Below are 21651 nucleotides of genomic sequence, written 5' to 3' on the forward strand. Positions count from 1 at the left end.
GAGTACGCTGAGGCTTGGAAATTTAGTATTTTTGAGAAGCCTCTCCCAGAACTTCGTGGCCATGTTGTATTAGTATGTCACAGAAAAAAAAAGAAAGGAAGAAAGGTTGGCACGTCTTTGACAGTGGCCAGTGGTGTTTGCGGTACAGACCTTCATATCCATGATGGTGAATTTGGTAATCAGGTATATGTGATAGATACACAACCGCAGAATCAATTTTCACTAGAACTGTACAGTTTCCTCTCGTACCTGGCCACGAGACTGCTGGTGTAGTTGCGGCATTTGGTAATACAATTCAAGACTTCACAGGAGGGAATCGCGTTGTTGCCGACAACTCCGAGCTATGTGGTCACTGCCACTACTGCCGTCAGCGCAAGGTGCTGTTCTGTGAGAATTTCATTGCCCATGGTGTTGTGGTTGATGGAGGTCTTTGCATAATATGCCAAATATCCTGCGGATCTTGTGTTCAAGTTCAAGAACTTGACCGATGTCGAGGCTACTCTGATAGAACCTGCGTCTTGTGCAGCACACGGTCTAGACAAGCTTGTACTACGTATGAGATCCAAGATGCTTTTGTTCGGTGCGGGTCCGACGAGGCTTATGTTAGCGCAGCTTCTCCTTAGAGTTATGGCAAGCTATTTCTACGCTGTTTTCTTCACTATAGCTTAATTACTGCCACGGGGCCAATCAACAGTTAGTAATAAATAAGCTTATTTCTATGTGTAAAAAAACAATTCAAGGTGCTTGTTACTTATATTATAAGCGCACTGGCAGAACTGCTCTTGTCAGGCCTAGACTTAAATTAGTGTGTTTCTCTAACGGAAACCAGCGGGATACTGAGAGTTAAATGTTAAGAGTAGGTTTCAATCGCCTCAAGGGAGGTTCTCTTCAACAACTCTGACATACTCTCAAATCAAGGAAAATACAGGTGTTGGTGCCTGAGGCTCAATCTGCAAGCCACAAGCGGTCAATCGGCATAGTATTTCCCACATTGAAGGACAATGACCGAACCAGAAGCCGAACCAGAGGCCATCGGTAGAAGCTGCCAAATATGAAGTAATAAGTTCCGACTCCACCGTCTTATTTCGGTAAGTGCGGCGACTGAAGCTACAAAGAGCAATATTCCCCGCGAGCGGATGCGGGGGATCATGCAGCTCCCCCTCAATTTGACCTTTGCTATGCTCCGCGAGGGGCAGAATTACAGTGCTTTGAGTTGATTTGAGCGCGTCAATGGCTCTGGATCCAATGGAGCAAGGGCGAGACAGGGTTGGGCCAATTTTCTACAAATACACCAGTGCCCCGCTGACATCCGCTGAAATCTAATTGTCATCATATATCCAAATTCATACACCATGGCTACCGCTACTACTATGAAGGCACTGAACTACCTCGGACCTTACCAGGTGCGGGTAGAAGATGTTGAGAAGCCGAAGATGGAACATCCTGACGATATTATTGTCAAGGTTACCACTGTCAGTCCTCCACCAAGCTGAAATTGAGAAGCGAAATAAACTAACTTGAATTTGAGGCTGCGATTTGTGGCTCAGACTTGCAGTAAGCATTGTCACTGCACGAGAATAATATGATCATGTCGCGTGAAATTAACCGAGCAATAGCATGTACGAAGGACGAACAGCTGCTGAGCCAGGTATCACTTTCGGTAAGATCTGGTTAAGCCGAAGGGCCACGAGAAGAAATACTGAACAGGAGACAGGCCACGAGAACATGGGAATTGTTGAGGAATTGGGTGAAGGTGTGACGTTGTTGAAGAAAGGTGATCGCGTTGTTATGCCCTTCAACGTCGCCGATGGTCGGTGTCGCAACTGCGAGGAGGGAAGAACCGCTTTCTGTACTGGTGTGAACCCTGGCTTTGCAGGCGGTGCTTACGGTAGGAAATGTGGATATAATGGTGTGTTCCTAAGCTAAACATTCGCAGGTTATGTCGCGATGGGTCCTTACCGAGGAGGTATGCGCTTACGACAAACTTCGAACGATGCGCCTCGAATGCTGAACTGACCTTTGTTACAGGACAAGCACAATACATTCGAGTTCCTTATGCAGACTTCAATGCCCTCAAGCTACCTCCGGGTAAGGAGCACGAGGCCGACTTTGTTCTTCTTGCAGGTGAGTACCGACTTCTCTTGCGCGCTACCGCTTCGAGTTCTTTATACTAACAACTTTCTTAGATATCTTCCCCACCGGTACGCATGAGCCCACCATTATATTTCAGCTGATCTCCCTCTAATATACATTCTATAGGCTGGCACGGTGTCGAAATCTCTGGCTTTCAAGCAGGAGAGAGTATCGCAGTCTTTGGAGCTGGACCAGTCGGACTCATGGCAGCTTACTCGGCTGCGTTGAGGGGAGCATCCAACATCTACGTCGTCGATCGTGTGGCCGAACGGCTGGATGCAGCTAAGAACATTGGTGCTATTCCCATCGATTTCACAAAAGGAGACGCCGTCGACCAGATCATCGCTCACAACGGGGGAATGGTTGATCGATCGGTGGATGCTGTTGGATACCAGGCTGTCGACTCCAACGGATCTGCCGAGAAGGCGAACATTGTTCTTGAAAACATGATTCGCGTGACGAGAGCTTGTGGAGGCATGGGCATTCCCGGACTCTACGTTCCTAGGTATGGCATTATCACAACCGTATATCCCTGCAATGTTCTGACAATATTCCCCACTTCCAGTGATCCCGGTGCTTCTGATGCTGCCACTGCAAATGGAATGATTAGTCTGAGTTTCGGAAAGCTATTTGAAAAGGTACCTGTTTGTCCGACTTCAATCTCGTCAAATTACTAACATTTTATACACAGGGCTTATCCCTCGGTACTGGACAGTGCAATGTGAAGGCTTATAACCGATACCTCCGGGATATGATCATTGCCGGCAAGGCCAAGCCCAGCTTCGTGATTTCGCACGAGATTACACTTGCTGATGCTGAGACCGCCTATGAGAAGTTCGACAAAAGGGAAGATGGATACACGAAGGTCATCATTCACCCCAACGGTGGATTTTGATCTGCCATAAGTAAATTGTTACATACCGCCATAAATATAAAATTGATTTGGGATTGCCTTTGCCTGGAATATTATCATACGAAACATATCCAAACATACAAGGACTCCCATGCCTCTACGCTCACTGGCCTAAACGAACACCTAGCATCGACTAGGAAGATTTGACTCTGCGACTGAAGCTGCCCACCATATTGTAGAAGTTGAAAGGCACATATTGGAAAGCTAAAGTTAATGGTGGTCAGCGATGCGCACGCGAAACTGCCAAGTCCCCCTCATACAATGTGTCAGAAAAAGGTCGGAACAACTCCGACACAAACAAAGACATGACGAAATCATTCACATTCACCCCTCCTTCATTAACAAGTCACAAGCATAATGTGAGCCCAGTGGGATGTTGAACAACACCCATCCCCGCATCTCCAGCAGACTACGTGGGGGCCTATCCCTAAAGAGCATTCTTCGCCGCAAAATGATCAAGCTTGGCATAGGCGCTCTTTAAGGAATATTTCCCCCGAAACGTTAGCCAATAAGCATGTCCAATTGTCGACGCGTGGGTCAGACGTGGACGGGGAACGTTCCCTATTTCGGTCGCAGCGGAACTGATCTTCGATGCGGAGAAGCTATGGCGCAAGCATACAAGCAATCATGAAAAATATATAGTATTTCCATGATCCTGTTCGACCTTAGCTCTAAAACCAATTCTCAGCTGTTCAGTCACGCTATTCCCTACGCAACCATGAGAATTGACCGTTTTCGCTCCGCCTGGGGAATTGCCCCGGGGTCTAACTTGGACAATTGGGCTCAGATTTTCCCGCAATTGAAGGCGCATGGATACAGTATGTCAATTGGCACCCAGATCCTGACTGGGTTCATTACTGTAGGACTTTGAACTAACGATACATGATTAACAAAGGTGGCGTTGAAGTAGACATCCACCCACTGGAACCAAGCAGAGACTTCCCACGACTGAAGGAAATTTGTGACCAGACTGGCCTTGAAATTGGGTTGATGTGAGTATCTAAATTTAAGATGTCACACAAGAAGAGTGTGACTAATTAGCGCTGAACAGGATTCACTCGTCCTGGTTCCAATATCTCGGTCCTCGTCCGGCAAACACAAAAGCAGACCACCATCTGACAAACTACCGAAACCTCCTCCAATCGGTCCAGCAACTGAAGCCTTCGTACATGAACTTCCAATCCGGAGAGTGAGTATGCACTTTATTCAAGCATCGATGTCGCATCTCTCACACCTCAATCTAGGGATCTTTGGGATGTCGAAGAGTCTATTAAATTCTACAAGGGCACGCTAGTTATTGACAAGGAGCTTGGAGTCTCCGGTCGAGTCTGGCATGAAACACACCGCAACCGATCCCTTTTCACGCCTTATGCCACACGGTGCATCCTAGAAGCTGTTCCAGAGTACGCGAATACTTAACTGCAACCATTAACTTATAGATGGAGCAAATTGCTAACTGACACGACAGGCTCCGAATTAACGCCGATTTCTCCCACTGGATGGTTGGATGCGAGAGAGTCCTAGATGTCAGTGAGGGCGACAAGATTATGATGAACGCAATCATTCCACATGTAGGAGACCATCAAGGCAATGACAATAAAGCACGCTAACAACAGGTTAGGTGTACCACATTCACGCACGAATCGGAACAACACAAGCATCGCAATGCCCGGAGCCTACCAACCCCGTCTTTAAAGAAGAGAGGGAATGCTTCGAGAGAATCTGGAAACAAGTTATCCAAGCTCGGGCCAAAGACTCTGGTCCGGATTCGAGACTTATTTTCGTGCCGGAATACGGGTGAGTGGATTTCTAGATAATATTGTGTGAGTGATGTTAACCGTTCTCAGACCATTCCCGTATCATCCGATCGGCAGCGCTAAGACTCATGGCGAGGTTGCGGATGAGGAGGGTAAACGTTTGGAGGTTTTGTTTAGGGAGTATGCTGCAGGTTTGACTGGCGCTTGATTGGTTCGAACTGTGAGTGATATCAATCGACCGGGTGTGGAAAAATATTGGAAAGTCATTATGCATAACGTCAGCAACAGAAAGTTAACTTATGAAATAACGTTAAAGCATGTGAGATATCACACGTAAGTCTATATGAAGGGCTTAGATTCTTCCGATGTTCCTGAGGCTGAGTGGAAGAGTAATTTGCTTCGAGTTGCATCTTCACTCCGGCGCTAGTACGAATCCCGGTCTACTTTTTGAGTCCCCGATCATGCGGCCATTTGAAATAATTAACCCACAGATGACACTTTATGCTGTTCTTGAAATAAGCAAACAAGAAAATGCGAGTCTCTATTGCACTACGGAATGTATCAAGCTATACCATTAGTCTAGCTTGAAGTGCCAGGGTATGTAGTACAGTATGGCTCTGGAAAAGGGGCTAAGCATCGTCCCAAAGCCGTTTAGCCGCCCCACATGGTAAATTGCTTCACCGTGAAGTTGATTAATAGGTCAGGTTTCAGATACCAGATTAGAGTCACCTTTCCAAGACAAATTAGTGCCCCACGTCCCAGCAAAAAGCGGGCGACCAAGGGCGAGGCTCCATTGAGCTCCTTCTACAGTGGTGGCGAGTCGGGCACGTGATCCCCAAGACGAGCGAGATCGGCTGTCAGCTGTCAGCATAGGCAAACAACTGCAAGTCAATGCCTCAATATCCGCGTCTTGACGTGAGAGCCCCAGGTTATAAGGGGTTGTGACGGAAACGTGGGCGATTCGAGTGTTCGGCCTATCCGAAGCTGCGCCACGCCAAGTGTGCAAACCCTGCAAACCTTATACAACGCAAACTTGAAACGCGCCTCTTCTGAGTTGTCACTTGTCTGAGTCCGAGTTTAATATACAGATAACTCAGAAACCGATTACGATGCTTCTGGGTTGCCCTGTCGATCTCTGGGCCTAACTCGTCCACTGGGGAAGCCAAAATGACCGAGCCACGAGATGGCTCGGAGAATTCAAGCATTCCACCAACACAAGAAAAGAAGTATTGGGTCCCAACCTCGTTGCGGCGTCCATATCTTTTCACTGTTGCTGCTCTCTTCTTGTCCATGTCAATTGCGATCGAAGCTATTCGTCAATATTCCAATCGTCACCAGGGTCTCGTTCATCTTTTGTCTTACACGGAACTGGCCAATTTCTCCACAAGACTCCCCACGTACTTGCCAACAGCATTCGCTGTGCTAGCAATGACACTATGGAACATATGTTCCCTCGACGTGCTGCGGCTGGAGCCGTACTTTCAATTGGCCAACCCGAAGGGAGCCCCCGGGACAGTGCTGTTCACCAACTATTGCTATTTCTTCGGCATTTTGGCTCCGATAACGGCGATGCGAAACCGTCATTGGATTGTGGTCTTCGTCTCATCTACTGCGATGATACTTAGAATGGTTCTGCCATCCCTAATGTCAGGGCTTGTGGCCCTGGAGGAGAATGACATGGTTTCCTTGCAGCCTGTTTATACCTGGCCCAGTTTGGTCAACCTGGAAAACCAGAATGATTGGCTAGCAGAAGACAGACATCATTCCGGAAACCGAACGCAGTTTCATGCAGACACGTTTTTCTTTTATCGAACTCTCGAATACGCCACACCACCCATCTCGAGGCCAATAGATTGGGAATATCGTTCGACTTGGCAATTGAATCAACTTGCTTACTGGGCCAATTTGAGCTGTACGGAAGTTACGTTGGAAAATATTGTTCCTCATACGTGGAATATATCCAACTCGACCAATGCTGCTTCCAAGGATGGCTCAGGAGCAGCCTTGACCTGGAACATACGCAACGTCCAACTCGAAAATGCTTCCGAATGCAAATTGGATGTTTCCCTGAATAGCTCCTTTCCAGACAACAAAGGTTCGTTCCAGCTGCGACACTGGGAGCCTCTTGATCCTGAAAATACTACCAACTCAACATCGACCTTGAATCTCACCGGGTGCGGGTCGTTTTCGCTGATAGGCCTCGCTATCAATGTAAACACTACATCATCGGAGGGTTTATTATCCAATGCTACGGTTTTTGGATGTCGGAGCGCATATATGCACGCCATGGCGGAGATCTCGCTCCCCGTGAATACCTCTGTCGCCACTATTACAAACATTTCTAAAACGAAGACCAACATGACCTCATCAGAAATCAGCATAAGTGGCCTCGAAAAAAACCTTCTTACGAGATATCGACGCGGAAATCTTCCGTTGTTGGGTCCCGGGTACCAACATTCTAGTTCTGACTGGACTGGATCGATCGATACGAATGGCACCTTGACCAGCCTGCTGAAGCCCTTGACAGTTGGCGACTATCAGCAAGAGATTCGCCACCTTTGGAACCGACATTTCACTATCTCGATGAATAAATTCTTCAACACCACAGCTTCCGCGATGGAGATCAAGGCAAAGCAAACCACCCGTAGGATTGTTTATCGCGTGAGCTCTCATTCTGCCATAGTCGCGGAATCCATTCTTTTGGCATCGTGTGTCTTGCTCATTCTCATGTCCTTCATTTACCAACATCGACCCAATTTCCTGCAAGCCGACCCCGGCTCTATCGCGGCGCAATGCGCCATCGTCACAGACATGTTTACTTCGACAAACCCAGTGATCAAGTCCGATATCGACTTTCACACGGCTACCCCGCGACAACTCCGCCGATTTGCCCGATCACTATGGTGCCGATGGACTGATGGACCAGAGGGAAGGCAGATAGACATTATCCCGAACGAAGGGCATGTTGCATCTTCGAATACACGTACTTCCCGGCTACGAGGCCTTGCTCGACGTCCAGCAAGGCCACCACGGCGACCACGGTCCAATGCGAAGCCTCATTTCGTGAAGACGCCGTGGTTCCTACTCGAATGCATAACAATAGCGGGGGTTCTTGCTGCATTCGGAGCGTCTTTCCAATTCATTCATCTGGACAAGCTCGAGTTACCCACCACTGGGGCGACAATCCTCTATCTATATTTGATATACGGACCCACCGTCATAGCCTCAATTATCAGTTCCCTCTTCATCTCAGTCCATCGTCATTTGAGTAACTTGGAGCCTTGGGTCCAACTGAAAGAGGGCATGGCCTCAGCGCGACAATCTCTGACTGTGAACTATGGCTCCAAAACACCTATCACGATCTGGAAACAGTTTCGCTCAAACGCACCTCCTGTTTTAGTCTTGCTGTCCTCGGTCTGTTTGGTAGATTTTTTCTTGACCGTTGTCAGCAGTGGAATGTTCGAACCAACAGTCGATCACTGGTCTGAGCTTACGACGGACTTGACGCCGCGATATAACCACTCTCACTTCTTTAACCCTGACGTCAGGGTTGATTTTCACGGTTATAACCTAATCGAAGATACTTTGTCCACGAACCATTCTATATTGGCGTGGACAACCGCTAATACCTCTTATTTTCCCTTTGAAATTCGACAAGACGACGAGTACCTGGATTGGAAGATGTACACAGCCCGAACACGTGGTATTGGCGTCGACCTTCAATGCGCGGAAATCTCTTCCAGCAACTCACACATCGCTTCCGAAAATAGAACCTGGACCTATACCCCCTCTCAGAGTTCCGTTGATACGAACTGCAAAGTGGAACTCCAACCAACTAGGTATCACCGTCATTCATCCAATGAATCGATCTTTTTGATTGCACCGAGAGACTCAGGTCTATCATGCCAGAAGTCTTTCGTGCTCGTGAGCTATGGAGCAGCAACTGCCATGGATACAATTCTCTCTGCAAACCCAACCGCATTTCACTGCGAGCCAGAGGTCCAGATCCAAGACTTTGATATCAATTTCGGCGCTGAGGGTTTGATCAAATCTTATTCGCCAGTATCTGGCAGCATGATAACCAAAGGATTGATGTTCCAAAACGCGTCAGATAGTCTGGCGGCGTTTACGCAAGGATTCACGCGACACCACGACGGATCAACACTCGTAACGAGTGAAATATACGAAACCTCGAAACTACACTTCGCATCTCAAGACCAGACCGCTCTGCTGGGCGCCGTCAAGCTCGTCTACCAATCAACTTTCAGCATGCATACATCACTTTGGCGTGATCTGTATCTTGACGCTCTGCCAAGCGAACCACGCGTAAACCCAGTGAATGCCACCGTCACCGCAGCGGTATGGGGAATCCCACCCTCGGACACCACAATTGTCATCATGATAATCATTCTATCCTTCGACTTCGCCGTTCTCATAGCCGTCTTCTGGCTACGACGCAAATACTATAACGGACCGCCTGTCCCTCGCTCGATCGGCTCTCTTATGCCATGGATTGCACACAGCCGCATGCTATCTGATATTCGGGGCACTGTGAACTGGAGCGAAACCGAACAGCGCGATCACCTTGACGCACTTGGACGGCGGTTCCGGTATGGACAATTCGATGCTTCGGGTGAGGGTGGTGGAACGGGGAGGGTGGCTCTTGACTTTGATGAAAAAGCCTCGGAAGATAGCCGGGGTGAGGAGTATGAAATGGATGATGCGCCTGGCTTGGGTCTCTCTTGTCCGGGGTATCCCTTGGAGGTGTCACTGGCTGCAGTGGGGTCTGAGTCGACGCTTGTAGATACACATACACATAGTACCTGAGTATTTTCAGGGTTAATGAATTATGACAGCTATGACTTCAGATTTGGCATTGTTGCGACTATATATTTACCTCCGTCACTGGATCTTGAACGCTGAGGCCACCAGGCCTCCTCCCATCAACCGATGCGCTAGCTTGGAAAACCGGCGAACGGAAGCGACCTTCTGTATTTCCAAAGGAAAGAAAAAGAAAGGTAAAACATGGAAGTAGAGGTGAAAAGCAAGTGGTAATAGTATCAATTATGATTGGCTATACTTAAGTTGACTTGTTTAGCTCCAGATTCTCTTTCCTCATCGGTTAACAAACCGCCAGATAGCACATTTTGGTTGAAAGGACCGAGTATCAAACAGCGTTAACTGGTATGTGTCTGTGTAAATACATATTTCCTTCCATTTTTGTTGAGCACCCTGAAGGCCAAATAGAATGGCCTGCCTGATACCCCTTGAAATGGGATCCTGTTTCTGTCATTCACTGGTGAGAGCAATCAATCAGATTCATCAGACTCATTGAACTGATTACAACGAGGACAATCATCACAGCCACCAGACGGACGCGGGTCCCGCGCAACGCGGAAACCAGCGACGCCGTCGTTTGCTAGTTGAGCGACAAGCCCGTACTCCCAGTCAAGATACCCTTGCATGTTCTCGCGAGCGTTGCCTGTCCCCTCGTATGGTCTTTTATAGACATCGACTGGTTCAGAAAGCCACCGCGACTCGGTTTCCAGGGGATGGCCAGCGGCCGCCCAAGCCTCCGTTCCTCCTTCCAAATACAGGACTCGTTGTCTGATCGAATTCCGTGCATCCTCAAGGTTCATGGCTGCAACAAAGCCATCTGGAGAACTGAGCACAATAGGGTCATCACCCCTAAGCTGTCTTAAATCTCGGACGAGTTCGGGTCCAGAAGAAAACCATGCGCCGGGGATATGACCTTTGCGATAGGCAGGACTGCGAGCAAGGTCGACCACAGTCGCTCCTTGAAGGTTTCGAAGGCCATCGACCGTAATACCATGACGCTTCGAAAAACGGAATGCAGGTGCCCTTGGCACTACAAGCTCATTGGGATACGGGGAGTCTGGAAGAGAAAGTACATTCACCTCCCATCCCAGTTGAAAGAGCCAACTGGCTGTCATCCGTGCTCGAACAGTATCCGTATCGTACACGATAACGAGAGCTCCTCGAACACCAATCCATTCGTCGGTGGCCTGTACCAGTTGACCACCAGGAGCATTAGTGAACCCGTCCAGGTGACCAAGGGCATACTCCTCGGGATCTCTGACATCGAGCAGGTATACAGTCCGGTCTTCCCCCAACCTAGCAAGATTACCAAGTTCGGTCATACCGATATTAACAATGTCAAGCTGAAGGAACCAGCAGTTCGCGTGCCGAACCGCCTTACGCAATGCCTTAGCTGAAGGCTGTGGTGCCCGGTCCGTCTTGTTGGTGTCCAGCTTGAAACCCTCCAACGTCCACCCGATAGTCCCATTTCGGAGGGCAACCACCTTGTTGGGGACTTTGGCATTGATCAAAGACTGCGCACCAATGATACTGCGTGTTCTACCCGCACAATTGACCACAACTGTTGTTTTGGGAGAAGGTACGGTTTCGAAGAAGCGATATAGCAGTTCTCCTCCAGGACAGCTCCGGCCACCAGGGATGCTCATGGTATTAAACTCCTCCAACCGTCTGGCGTCCAAAATAACAAGGTCGTTTTGACTCTCCAAAGCCTCTTTTAACTCCCGCGCAGAAACGGATGGAGTGTGATTGATGGATTCGACAAGCTCGCCAAACGCTTTGGACGGCACACCGATATCGCGATACACCTCGCCAACAGGAGCATAAGCAGAAAGCCCACCTTCGAGGATGGAGACATTCGTATACCCCATAGCTGAGATCCGGGATATAGCCCGCGTATCATAGCCTTCGCCATTGTCATAGACAACAATCGAGGCAGCCAGTCGAGGAACCAATGCTGGCAGCTTGCTCTCGATCTCAGATACAGGCACGCTCACTGCGAAGAGAGGATGCGACTCGGCATATGGGCCTTCTTCGCGAACATCCAGGAGAGCAATTTCCTGTTTCATCACCCAGGCATTGCGCACATCACGTGCGTTTGTATATCTCGTCATTTAGAGGTCCGGATCTCGGAATAGGATGCTTTTCAATGGTTGGAGATTTGAATTCTGAATTTCAAATCGAACAATGCGAATAGGCAAGGAGCTTCAAAGTGAAGCTGCACAATGTCCACTCGGATGTTTTTTCGGGGCTATTCGGACGTTTTTGTCGTGGCCCCGCAAGACCTGACAGCTCGCATTTAGGGGTTTGGACTGGACACTTCTTGTTATATCTTGGTATATCTCGAAATATGCGCCCAGTTGACTTAAAAAAAAGGATCGTGGGAAATTTCAAATGGGAGGCATTGTCTATGTGCTGGCGGAGTCCAAATGTTGCTTCTATACTCCTGGCATTGTGCATGACGTGTTCACTTTTGACGTATAAGCATTATAGAGCATGAGCGATATTTATACAACTGCTATCCTATTTCTAAAAGCAGATCCAGTGATTCTGATTCTTCTATAGACAACAAGCCACAATGAATGTTTTACCCAAGAGGCATCTCCCGCTAGCTGTACAACCCCGCTCGAAGCTCGCCATCTCAGCAAAGAATGAGCGATCTCGGAATTCCACATCAGCTCTGGTTTGTTACATATTCCAGACATTCTCAACATAGTATGAATTCCAGACAGCGAAACTCCTGTGAAGCGTGCCGTAGGTTTATTCCCCGAAGTATGCGATAGATAGCTAATGATGGATAGGGGCTCGAAAGCTCAGATGCTCAGGCGAAAAGAGCGGCTGCTCTCGTTGCAGAGGCTTGTCAATGACTTGTAGATTCAAAGACAAAGGAGTCCCTGGAAGGCCGAGGAAGCGCTTGCGACAGGAGCATCAAGACGGCCATTCTCCGAATGGAGATCAGCGATCAGAATCACCAAGTTCCTCAAGTCTCTCGCCTCACATACCTCGGCCAGCCGTATCCCCCCAACAAGGGGTCAACCTGCTAATGGGTGCCGATGACTTCCAATCATTACCATACGAGATGTCCGGAAGCTGCGGATTTGATTCCTTCCATTGGGAGATGCTCGAGAACGGCAACATATTTTCAACACCATTTGAGTCATGGCAGACTCTACAACCGAACGAAATAAGTGACCCTGAAATCCCACCAATAGCCCTCGGTGCATACGCGTCTCCGGTGTCGCTCTCACAGTCATGTAAATGCGACGAAGAGGTTTCGGACATAGTCCGGAACCTGAGTCGCGCGAATATGTCGCACGATACCATTCACATGCTTCGCACAGGATTGTCTCTCGCAGAGAGGGTACTTACCTGTCTAATCTGCTACGATGTGTCAAAGCCGCCTCGGTTGACCGTTCAGAATGTGCTCCTCGTCGGTCAACTCATGTTCGGAGTAACAGCCGGCTACCAGAAATACCTGCGCTGGTTAAAGGAATATTGTTCTGAGCTGAGTATGAGGAATGAAACTGAAGCCGTCAGTCTTGAAACCGGGCTTGGGCTTCCTTCAGGCCCAATTTTACAAATCAACGGCGATAAGTTCCACGAGCTCGTTATAAATGGCCTTCAGACTGATGCGAAACGACTTCTAGCGCTGGGAGAAAAGTTTGCTCTGCGGCAACGCAATCGTCATTTGGTTGGACACGAAACTTGCCCTGGTCTCGAAGGTGGTTGTCGGAAGAAAGAGGATGCGCTGAACTACGATCCGCTTGACCTCTGTCCGCAAGATCCCGTGGCACGGAAATTGGTGCCATGCTTTCGTATTGTTGAGGAGGTTCGGGGGATGATAAAGAATGTTGCAGAAGCCGTTGTGTGATACCCATATTATGACTTGTTATCTAGAAGTGTTCCCGAAATGCATAGCTTGAGCTACTGCCTATTTTCTGCATTTTGCAGGGCGTGAGAACTCATTCTATGATTCTGGAACTAATCCCCATCTAAAGCATGGATCTCTTTCGAACAATATCTATTAATCGAAGTATCGTTAAATCTAGCACTGACACTTCGATGCCACACTATGACAGCCATTCGCTTTAGGCTTTCCACTAGGTGAGGGAATATTCCCAAGCCTACAGAAACATGAAGATGTGATTTCAACATCCGCCTCCACAAGAGCGAGAGCAAGTTGTTTCTTGATAATGGTTGCCTCCGCGTAACGACCCAAAAGTTCAAGGCACTCGTGATAACCATGGAGAGCCCAGACGTTATTCGGGTGTTGGTGGGCACGTTTAGGCGTTGGGAAAAGTCCCAAATCTTCAGCATATGCTTGTGCAGCCCGTTCAACCTTCCCCTGCTCCAACGAGAGAGCTGCATATGCATGTCTTGCTGGAAGCATCCATCCCCATGGCTCCGCAAAGGGGAGTTCATCTTCCAAAGTAATTGCTTCCCGTAGGCTGCGAAACGCTGTCTCATAATTGCCTCGCCTGTATTCGATTTCGCCATCCAGCATAGCAGATGCTACCTTGAGGATGTCAATGATTTTGTTCGGGAAGTCGAGGCGCGTAGGGGGGACAAGCTTGGAAGCAGCTTTGAAAAGCTCCCGCTCTTTGTCGGCCTCTTCAAGCTGCGATGTGGCGGCGTACGCGATGCCCTTTCCATAGTGTCTCATGACATTTGTGACACAATACAAGTGCTTGTCCTCAAGGGGGTCGAGCTTTTTGAGGTCCTCCCACATTCCAAAGCGAATGAGTACATGAACTCTGACGGCCTTAAAGAACTCCATCCAGTTTGCAAGCGCAGGCGTTTCTACCCGAAGAATTTCTTCTGTGATAGTGGCTTCCATTCGATCTGTCGCCGACAAGGCTGCCTTGGATTTCCCACCTAGCATGGCGGCATAAATGAGAGAATGATAGTCATGAAGTCGATAGTAGCTATAAAATGTCAAGCCCCCATTCTGTTGAAAGAATTTATCATCTGCGATAGTCGCCTTTAAATTGTATTCGACTGCGCGACGATAATCGCCCACAAGAACATCGATATGGGCTGGCATGTGGAATGTATGGCCGGTGTCGGGGAATATTTCGCGGATCATCTCTGCCGCAGGCAAAGCAGCCTCAGGGGTTGCCGACATTTCCATCAGGTGGATGTACATGTGCGCGGGACCTGGATGCCGTTCAACGCCTGGCATTTTCAGAGCCTGTTCAAGCAAATCTTTCACTTCAAATACAGGGGACGAGGCTATCGGGAGTCCCGTGGGGGCGTCGTAAAGCTTTCGTGGGGCGCAATTCATCAATGCATCAGCGAAGAGTGTGATAATGTCAAAATCGTTGCGACCGAGTGTTAAGTATACATCTCTCATGGACTCGGCGTATGCTTTGTTACATGCGCCCAGATCCCTACTCGGGTCATCGTTGGGGTATCGTTTTGCGAGAGCTTCGATGAGTGCCTGCTCCCAATCCGATGCATGGTTTACCCGCTTCAGAGCCTCTTGCGAAAATACATAACACTGCTGGATTGCATTTATCCGGTCCTTTTCGTCGAACAATGCCCATGTTTTGTTGTAGTTGGAGCCGGAGCAGAAGGATATCCCCCAGTAGGCCATTGCGCAGCTCTCATCGTGCGCAATTGCCTGCCGGTAGCAAGTAATTGCTTCATCATGATTGAAGCAATATGTCCAGACGAGCGCTCGGTCGAACCATATCTGAGCCTCATGGGAACTGGTGGTCACTGTGCGACTCAACGTTCCCAAATCGAAGTAGGGGTCGCCGGAAGCGCGTGCGGGCGGTTGAGGTTCAGCAGAGTCCATCTTTGCGGCTATATCAGCCGAGTGCCGAGAGTGTCAGAAGTTTCGTGTTCCTAATATGCGAAAGGGATGTCGAATATCAGAAGTCACATGAGTAACGCCCAACATTGGCGGTTTCTATGGACTCGGATGGTTTCTAATCCGGTCGTGGTGATTGCGTGATTTGATTGGTCCCTCGGACCTTTTTTGGCCATTTCGGATAGTTAAAGTAAAGATGAACGAATGAGAAAGAGCGGAAAATGATCGCGAATTCCCCAGTTAGAGCTGGATCAGGGACACTCAGGTGACTGTTGGATGGCTGAACAAACATGAATATATCAACATGGGAATTCAGCTAAACGAGCAGCATCGCCATAATATATTGTTCAGCTATTAAAGACGAATCCGCATTACAGTTGACGTTACATCGCCTTGACTACATGTAATAGTTACAAAAAAGGAGTATATACGGGCTTAAGTATGTTAAAATAGCTCTATCGCAAGGCTCTAGCCCCCACTCTACCTCATTGAGTCTTCAAGTCATGATCCACAACATCTTCCAAAATCGTCTCGCCCCTTTTTTCTGCCGCAATTTTGGCAAACTTTAGGCGTCTAGTGTCACGCTCCGTGTCCCAAGTTACCCACCATGTTATCAATGTCAAAATCGCGCAAAGACCTACTAGACCCATGGCCACGGAGAAAGGCACTGTATAGTGTGGTGCGTATTTGCTGTTGAACAACTGCGGACCGATGGCACCTCCAATTTGGCCGTAGCTGTTCACGAATCCGATAGAAAACGCAGATCCCGTGGCTCGTGAAGTGGTTTGCACGCGCCATGGCCTATTTCAATGTTGTCAGCTATGCATGAAGACCCGGAGCCGGTGAAGCTAGAAACAACGAACCACATCACTGGAAACCAGCCTGCATGTAGGGCATTTCCAATCAGCGTCACGGCGTATACAGCGCCGGTACTCGGATATGCCACAAACACGCCGTAACAGATTATGATCACGACAAGGAAAGAAAGTGGGTACAACGGTCGGGGTATACGACTGCGGTCTGCTGCGATGCCTGTGACTGCAATGAATAAGAGTCCACAAACTGTGATTGGGATATTGAGGAGCTGTGCTTGAGCAACGGTCCTGCGACATAGTTAGCCACGCTCGTTGAAGTCACCGTTACCCTTTCAACGGTCTGGTAACTATAGCACTTACGTGTAACCAAGATTCGCGATCACAGTCGATTGGTAGAAAGTCACACCGTTAGTTCCAACTGTGAAGGTAGCCCAAATCAATGTAAATAACCACAATCTCACATCCTTCACCGACTCGATGACTTCGCGGAATTTGAAGTTTTGCTCGTTGGCGCGAGGAGCATTAGCTGGCAGTCGAGCTTGGATGAACTTCTTCTCTCTCTCAGTCAACCATTTCGCTGTCTCAGGAACTAAATTGTAATTTCTCATATTAATATTGAGGTCTCACGTAAAAGGATGCATGAAAAAAAGGGTCCTTACAGTCAGGGAGCAGGAAGGCGATGGCAACACCAAAGATCACGGTCGCAATACCCTCAGTGAGAAACAACCTGGACATGTTTAGCATCAATCAAAGTATAGGGGCTGTACTAATGGGCTACCATTGCCATCCGGAAAGCCCTGCTGCGCCAGACACGGTGTCAAACCCGTAGGCAAGAAGACCGCCGAAGATACCTGAGAAGTTTCCACAAATATCTGTTTATTCAGTGTTAGTAGGATCCCAGGTAGCACAGCTAAGTATTGGTGTCTTACAAAAATAGAGCAGTCGCAAGGACATCTCATCTGGTCGATACCAATATGTCATCTGGAGAATAACACCTGGGAACTGTCCAGCCTCGGCCTATAGTGGTGTCAGTAAAGATCACGGCTGGAATTAAGATCATGCCTAGAATTCTGCTTGATATCTTGACACTTGCTCCCATAGAACGTACCAGACCCAGCAAGAATCGTGTTGTGTATAATCCTCCTTTATTTTTTACGGCAGCATTGCACATGAGAGCGATACCCCAACTGATCATAATCCTGGACTGCCACTTTGAGGGAGAAAATCTCTTGAGTAGTAGGTTTGAAGGTGCTTCTAACACAATATATGGGACCTGGGACGTCCATTATTAGCATAAATGTGTGGCATACCGAGTCTGGGTTAACGTACATAATAGAGGACAGTGACAAGATTGTACTCGTTTGATGTGATTCCGAGCTGTGTCATAATATTCTGGTCTGTTCCTTTGTTCATGATTCGAGCATTGGATGTCTGTCAAGCGGTAAGTCACATTATACTGACATGAGGAGATGACTGACAATACGCACATTATTGCCGTCCAAATTCTTAAACATGAAAATAAGTGAGCAAAGCGTCATCAATCGCCAGTCAATTTTCCGCAGCAGCTTCTTCTCTTCTTGTGCTGTGAGCAGTGTCCTGCCACTCATCAGATCCGGTTCGTAGCCATCGATACTTTCCTGGCTCGATGAAGCTTCTGCGAGAGCCTCGCCACGTCTGACAAAATGAAGTTCATGATCGATGCCACTGTCAGTGGTCGAGACAAGATCAGTCGCGGTTGTCCTACCAAAGTCTTTGGATGTAACCTGCTCGGGTGCTTTGTCTGACATGGTCAAGGTGTTAAGAAATTCTTGTTAACAGACCTTGTTGGAATACAGCACTCATTCTGAGATATGCGGGTCTCTATTTCTATTTGGATAGTCCGGAAACCTTCCGAAAAATAATATCGAAGTTAATGCCAAGTGAAAAGGTCATTGCCTCAGACACATTGTATCATATCCCACATATATTGCGCACACTGTGGCCTAGATGTTACTACATTATCAGATACATATACAAACAAGCTTATCTCAACCTTCACCTTGACATGCGACATGTGTGAAAAGTACGATCAATTGGTATCACACCTTATAACATAGTGAACATACGTATACCATTTAACTATCGCTGGGTTGCCTTCATTTAAATCTTTCCAGCAGCGGTGAGCCTCTTAAATCTGCATGCTGGATACATCTCTCTCTGTTGATCAGCAGGCAAACTTGGTTTTTCTTCTTTCTTTTTTTACCATAGCTTTTTTCCGGGAGCAAAATTATATTCACGTTTCTGTGATTTTGCAGGGGGTAGTCTGTGAAGTCGTCATTTGGACAGTGCTTACAGCTATCGATCACGCAAACGGAGGATAACATGATGAGATATTAACTCCACACTGCGGAAGGGGAGATACGCCGAAAAATACGCTAAAGCACGAAACGGGCTTGCACGTCAACCACGAGGGTTTTTTTATGAGCAGCGAAAAATCGCCCGATTGGAGTAGGCTTTTGAAGCCAATCATTTGTCAATCCTGAGTTTACTGCCAAGCCAGCAGCACTGAAGCTTTGATAAAAACCCGCATCTCTCATACATTCGAATTAATGCAAGACATTTTCTCTACAATAAGACTGTCTTCTTCAATTTAATTGTTATAATATCTTCTCTTGTGAATTTGTTTCTGATATTTCGCCATGGCAGCGTTGGCTCAAACCCCAACTCCAACTGCGACAGGCAGTGGAATTCCAACCTATCACCAGGTCCAGGAGACCTCTTTCGACTGTAAGTTTTATATATTGTTCGCTAATGCGCAAACACAGCCTGAAATATACTGGTAATGATTAACGAATTAATTGAATGTAGTGGACTGGGCGGACCTTGCCACGTTAGATCTATCTCAGTTTGACCAGCCTGGTGGTAAGCAGCTCTTAGCCACACAGCTTTTCAACGCCATTCAAAATATCGGTCAGTAGTGCCAGAGTTACCTTGTAATGCTTTTAATGCTTATAGTTTTAGGCTTCTTTTATATCACCAACTTCGGCTTGTCACAGGAAGAGGTCGACCAACAGTTTTCTATTGGTGAACAGATATTCAAGCTTCCAATAGAGGAGAAGCTGAAGTTCCGCGCGGAGCTAGAGAAAGGTGGCTACAATGGCTACAAGCCAATGGGTCTTCGGGTAAGCGGAAAACCAACAACGCCGTGTGAAAACAGGATCCTCTGACCTCACGATTAGGAAATTAGTCCAGGAGTCTTTGACAAGACGGAAATCTTCAATATTCCAAAATTCATTCCCGCCCTTGAGCGTCCGCAGCCGGATATTGTGAACCAAAACCGTCCAATTATTGAGGGCTTTGCACGCCACATCCATGAAGAAGTTGTGCGCAAGCTCCTCATACTCTTGGCTATCATCCTCGAGCTACCCGAAAACTTTTTCCTCAAGGTGCACCGGTACGATAAACTGAGCGACTGTCACCTGCGGTACATGAAGTACCACCGTCGGAGCGAGGAGGAGAATGAGAAGGCCGCCGGTATCTGGTCCAAAGGCCACACCGACTTCGGCAGCCTGACTTTGCTATTCCGACAGCCAGTTGCTGCGCTGCAGGTTCGTACCCCTGAGGGCGACTGGAAGTGGGTGAAGCCCTTCCCAGGGAGCATCACGGTGAATCTTGCCGACTCGCTCCAGTTCCTCACCAATGGATTTCTGAAAAGTAGCATACACCGAGTCGTCGCGCCCCCGCCAGATCAGAGGGACATCGACCGTCTAGGTGTTTTGTACTTTGTTCGACCGGAGGATAATCTTGAGCTGCGTCCGGTGGTGAGTGAAGTACTGCACCGTTTGGGATATGATCAAGCGGCCGATCAAAGTGCGGTTGGCATTACTGCTGGCGAATGGGTGAAGGCTAGAGTTGCCAAGGGAGTCGACAAAGGTGCGGCACGAAGTGAAGTTGGAGAGCAGCCCATTATTGGTGGAGTGGTAGCGAAGTATTATGATTGAAGTCGCGTTAATTCCCTTCCTATTGAATGGGATGCATTAATCACTTGCTTGTCTTAATCATCTACCTGAACATCTCTTTTTCCTGGTGCCACTGCAAAACCATTTAATCGGAAACCAGCCAGTACGTGTTCTTGTGTAATCGGATATGAATTTGCGCCAATACGTGAGGGCCTTCAGGAACTTTAATCGTTCGGACTGACGTGGGTGGTTAAGGGACTTTATCACAGGTGAGTGATAACAAAATTCCTCTGAATGGCCCTTGTTGTTTTGGTCCATCATGCATCAAATTTCCCGTAAATCAAAATTTTGACGGAAAGACAATGTATAGGAGCGGGAAATAACGTTAACGACAAAATCGTAGATAAGTTGGTTGTTTGTCGGAAGAAGTATATGACTACATGTTTTCACGTCTGCCTACCCGTACTCAGGTCACAAATCCTGTATGGCCAACTTTATGAGCGCCCTCATACGACCTGGACGTTCAGCTGTAGCGAGAGATATCAACATAAAACGCACGAAATGGCCTTTTAGCGCGACGCAAAGAGGAAAATAGACAAGAGGGCCATTGGAGAGTATATGCCCAGATGTAGCCCCCAATCAGCCACCGCCCCGCCCCCCAGGGGCGAGAGAAGCGCATCTCCCATTTCCCAAACAAGCAAATCAGGCGGAATCACGCGTCGCCCTGCTTTGCTATTATCGAGCACTCCAGGTATAGGCAGCTGGTATATTGAGAATCATGCTTACGAAGAGGCCTCGAAGACTGCATCAATTGAGACAGAGACGTTCTGGAACCAAAAGTGGCATGAATAGAGCGGGTCGATTGATTTTATATAACCGCTAGAATACGCCGAGAAGTTACAAATAGTCTGTACGCCTTCTCACCAGACAACACCCTAGGCCTTCCCGGAGGGGGAACCACCAGCGTAGAGAGTGTTTAGGAAAGAGAAGCGACATTACTCTCCAGGGCCGGGAACGGAAAGAAACCCATGAAGGCCGAAGCCATCGAGTAACCTTCAGCAAGCCACATTGTGGAGCCCCAATTGATTTACATCGAAATGTAAACTGTAGATGGAGAGAAAAGAAAAAGGAGAAAAGGGACGTTGGCGCGGGCCGAATATATTTGTTGAGAATTTCCGCGCTAGAGCCGATTGAGCCCGGCGCGGGATTCTTCCGGAGCGATCCAGGGTTTTCACTATAAACTGATAAACTCGAACATTAAAAGAAGAGATTATTAGCGCGACCTTTTCCTAATACTGGTAGGTTAGACATGCGTGGGGGTGTCTCGGATGTGGAGGATCTACTGGATAACAGTGGAACAGTGGAACTGAGCTTCATTTTATTACAGGCCATAAGGATGAAAAGTTGTACATTAGTAAAACTTAATGGAAAAACCAGTACATAC

The 21651-nt window shown here is 47.9% G+C and overlaps 8 protein-coding genes across 8 annotated transcripts; 5 read left to right on the forward strand and 3 right to left on the reverse strand.

Moving 5' to 3' along the window:
* Positions 1–1352: 1352 nt before the first annotated feature.
* Positions 1353–3028, forward strand: PENARI_c014G05473 (glutathione-independent formaldehyde dehydrogenase; the record flags this gene model as incomplete). The annotated part of the gene is made up of 10 exons (XM_022633508.1): positions 1353–1472; positions 1529–1554; positions 1617–1660; positions 1715–1888; positions 1937–1966; positions 2029–2124; positions 2187–2201; positions 2260–2638; positions 2699–2771; positions 2825–3028. 10 exons carry the CDS (start codon positions 1353–1355, stop codon positions 3026–3028), a joined length of 1161 nt encoding a protein of 386 aa, XP_022486576.1.
* Positions 3029–3764: 736 nt separating this feature from the next.
* PENARI_c014G01319 (sugar phosphate isomerase/epimerase family protein) lies at positions 3765–5011 on the forward strand (the record flags this gene model as incomplete). Its single annotated transcript, XM_022633412.1, has 7 exons — positions 3765–3864; positions 3942–4038; positions 4098–4235; positions 4291–4449; positions 4515–4617; positions 4668–4843; positions 4894–5011. 7 exons carry the CDS (start codon positions 3765–3767, stop codon positions 5009–5011), a joined length of 891 nt encoding a protein of 296 aa, XP_022486751.1.
* Positions 5012–5970: 959 nt separating this feature from the next.
* On the forward strand, positions 5971–9630 carry PENARI_c014G08439 (DUF3433 domain-containing protein; the record flags this gene model as incomplete). Its single annotated transcript, XM_022633575.1, has 1 exon — positions 5971–9630. One exon carries the CDS (start codon positions 5971–5973, stop codon positions 9628–9630), a length of 3660 nt encoding a protein of 1219 aa, XP_022486747.1.
* A 482-nt stretch (positions 9631–10112) lies between these two features.
* On the reverse strand, positions 10113–11753 carry PENARI_c014G10532 (uncharacterized protein; the record flags this gene model as incomplete). The annotated part of the gene is made up of 1 exon (XM_022633613.1): positions 10113–11753. The coding sequence occupies one exon, from the start codon at positions 11751–11753 to the stop codon at positions 10113–10115; it is 1641 nt and encodes a 546-aa protein (XP_022486707.1).
* A 929-nt stretch (positions 11754–12682) lies between these two features.
* PENARI_c014G09059 (uncharacterized protein) lies at positions 12683–13510 on the forward strand (the record flags this gene model as incomplete). Its single annotated transcript, XM_022633584.1, has 1 exon — positions 12683–13510. The coding sequence occupies one exon, from the start codon at positions 12683–12685 to the stop codon at positions 13508–13510; it is 828 nt and encodes a 275-aa protein (XP_022486624.1).
* Positions 13511–13684: 174 nt separating this feature from the next.
* On the reverse strand, positions 13685–15439 carry PENARI_c014G03549 (TPR domain protein; the record flags this gene model as incomplete). The annotated part of the gene is made up of 1 exon (XM_022633468.1): positions 13685–15439. One exon carries the CDS (start codon positions 15437–15439, stop codon positions 13685–13687), a length of 1755 nt encoding a protein of 584 aa, XP_022486586.1.
* A 500-nt stretch (positions 15440–15939) lies between these two features.
* Positions 15940–18056, reverse strand: PENARI_c014G08420 (uncharacterized protein; the record flags this gene model as incomplete). Its single annotated transcript, XM_022633574.1, has 9 exons — positions 15940–16255; positions 16318–16557; positions 16630–16858; positions 16929–16996; positions 17048–17141; positions 17199–17286; positions 17378–17542; positions 17599–17700; positions 17757–18056. The coding sequence occupies 9 exons, from the start codon at positions 18054–18056 to the stop codon at positions 15940–15942; spliced, it is 1602 nt and encodes a 533-aa protein (XP_022486719.1).
* An 891-nt stretch (positions 18057–18947) lies between these two features.
* PENARI_c014G02842 (uncharacterized protein) lies at positions 18948–20249 on the forward strand (the record flags this gene model as incomplete). The annotated part of the gene is made up of 4 exons (XM_022633450.1): positions 18948–19035; positions 19117–19218; positions 19270–19430; positions 19488–20249. 4 exons carry the CDS (start codon positions 18948–18950, stop codon positions 20247–20249), a joined length of 1113 nt encoding a protein of 370 aa, XP_022486573.1.
* Between the last annotated feature and the right edge of the window lie 1402 nt (positions 20250–21651).

This window comes from Penicillium arizonense (genome assembly GCF_001773325.1).
Source record: "Penicillium arizonense strain CBS 141311 chromosome Unknown PENARI_contig014, whole genome shotgun sequence".
NCBI lineage: Eukaryota > Fungi > Ascomycota > Eurotiomycetes > Eurotiales > Aspergillaceae > Penicillium > Penicillium arizonense.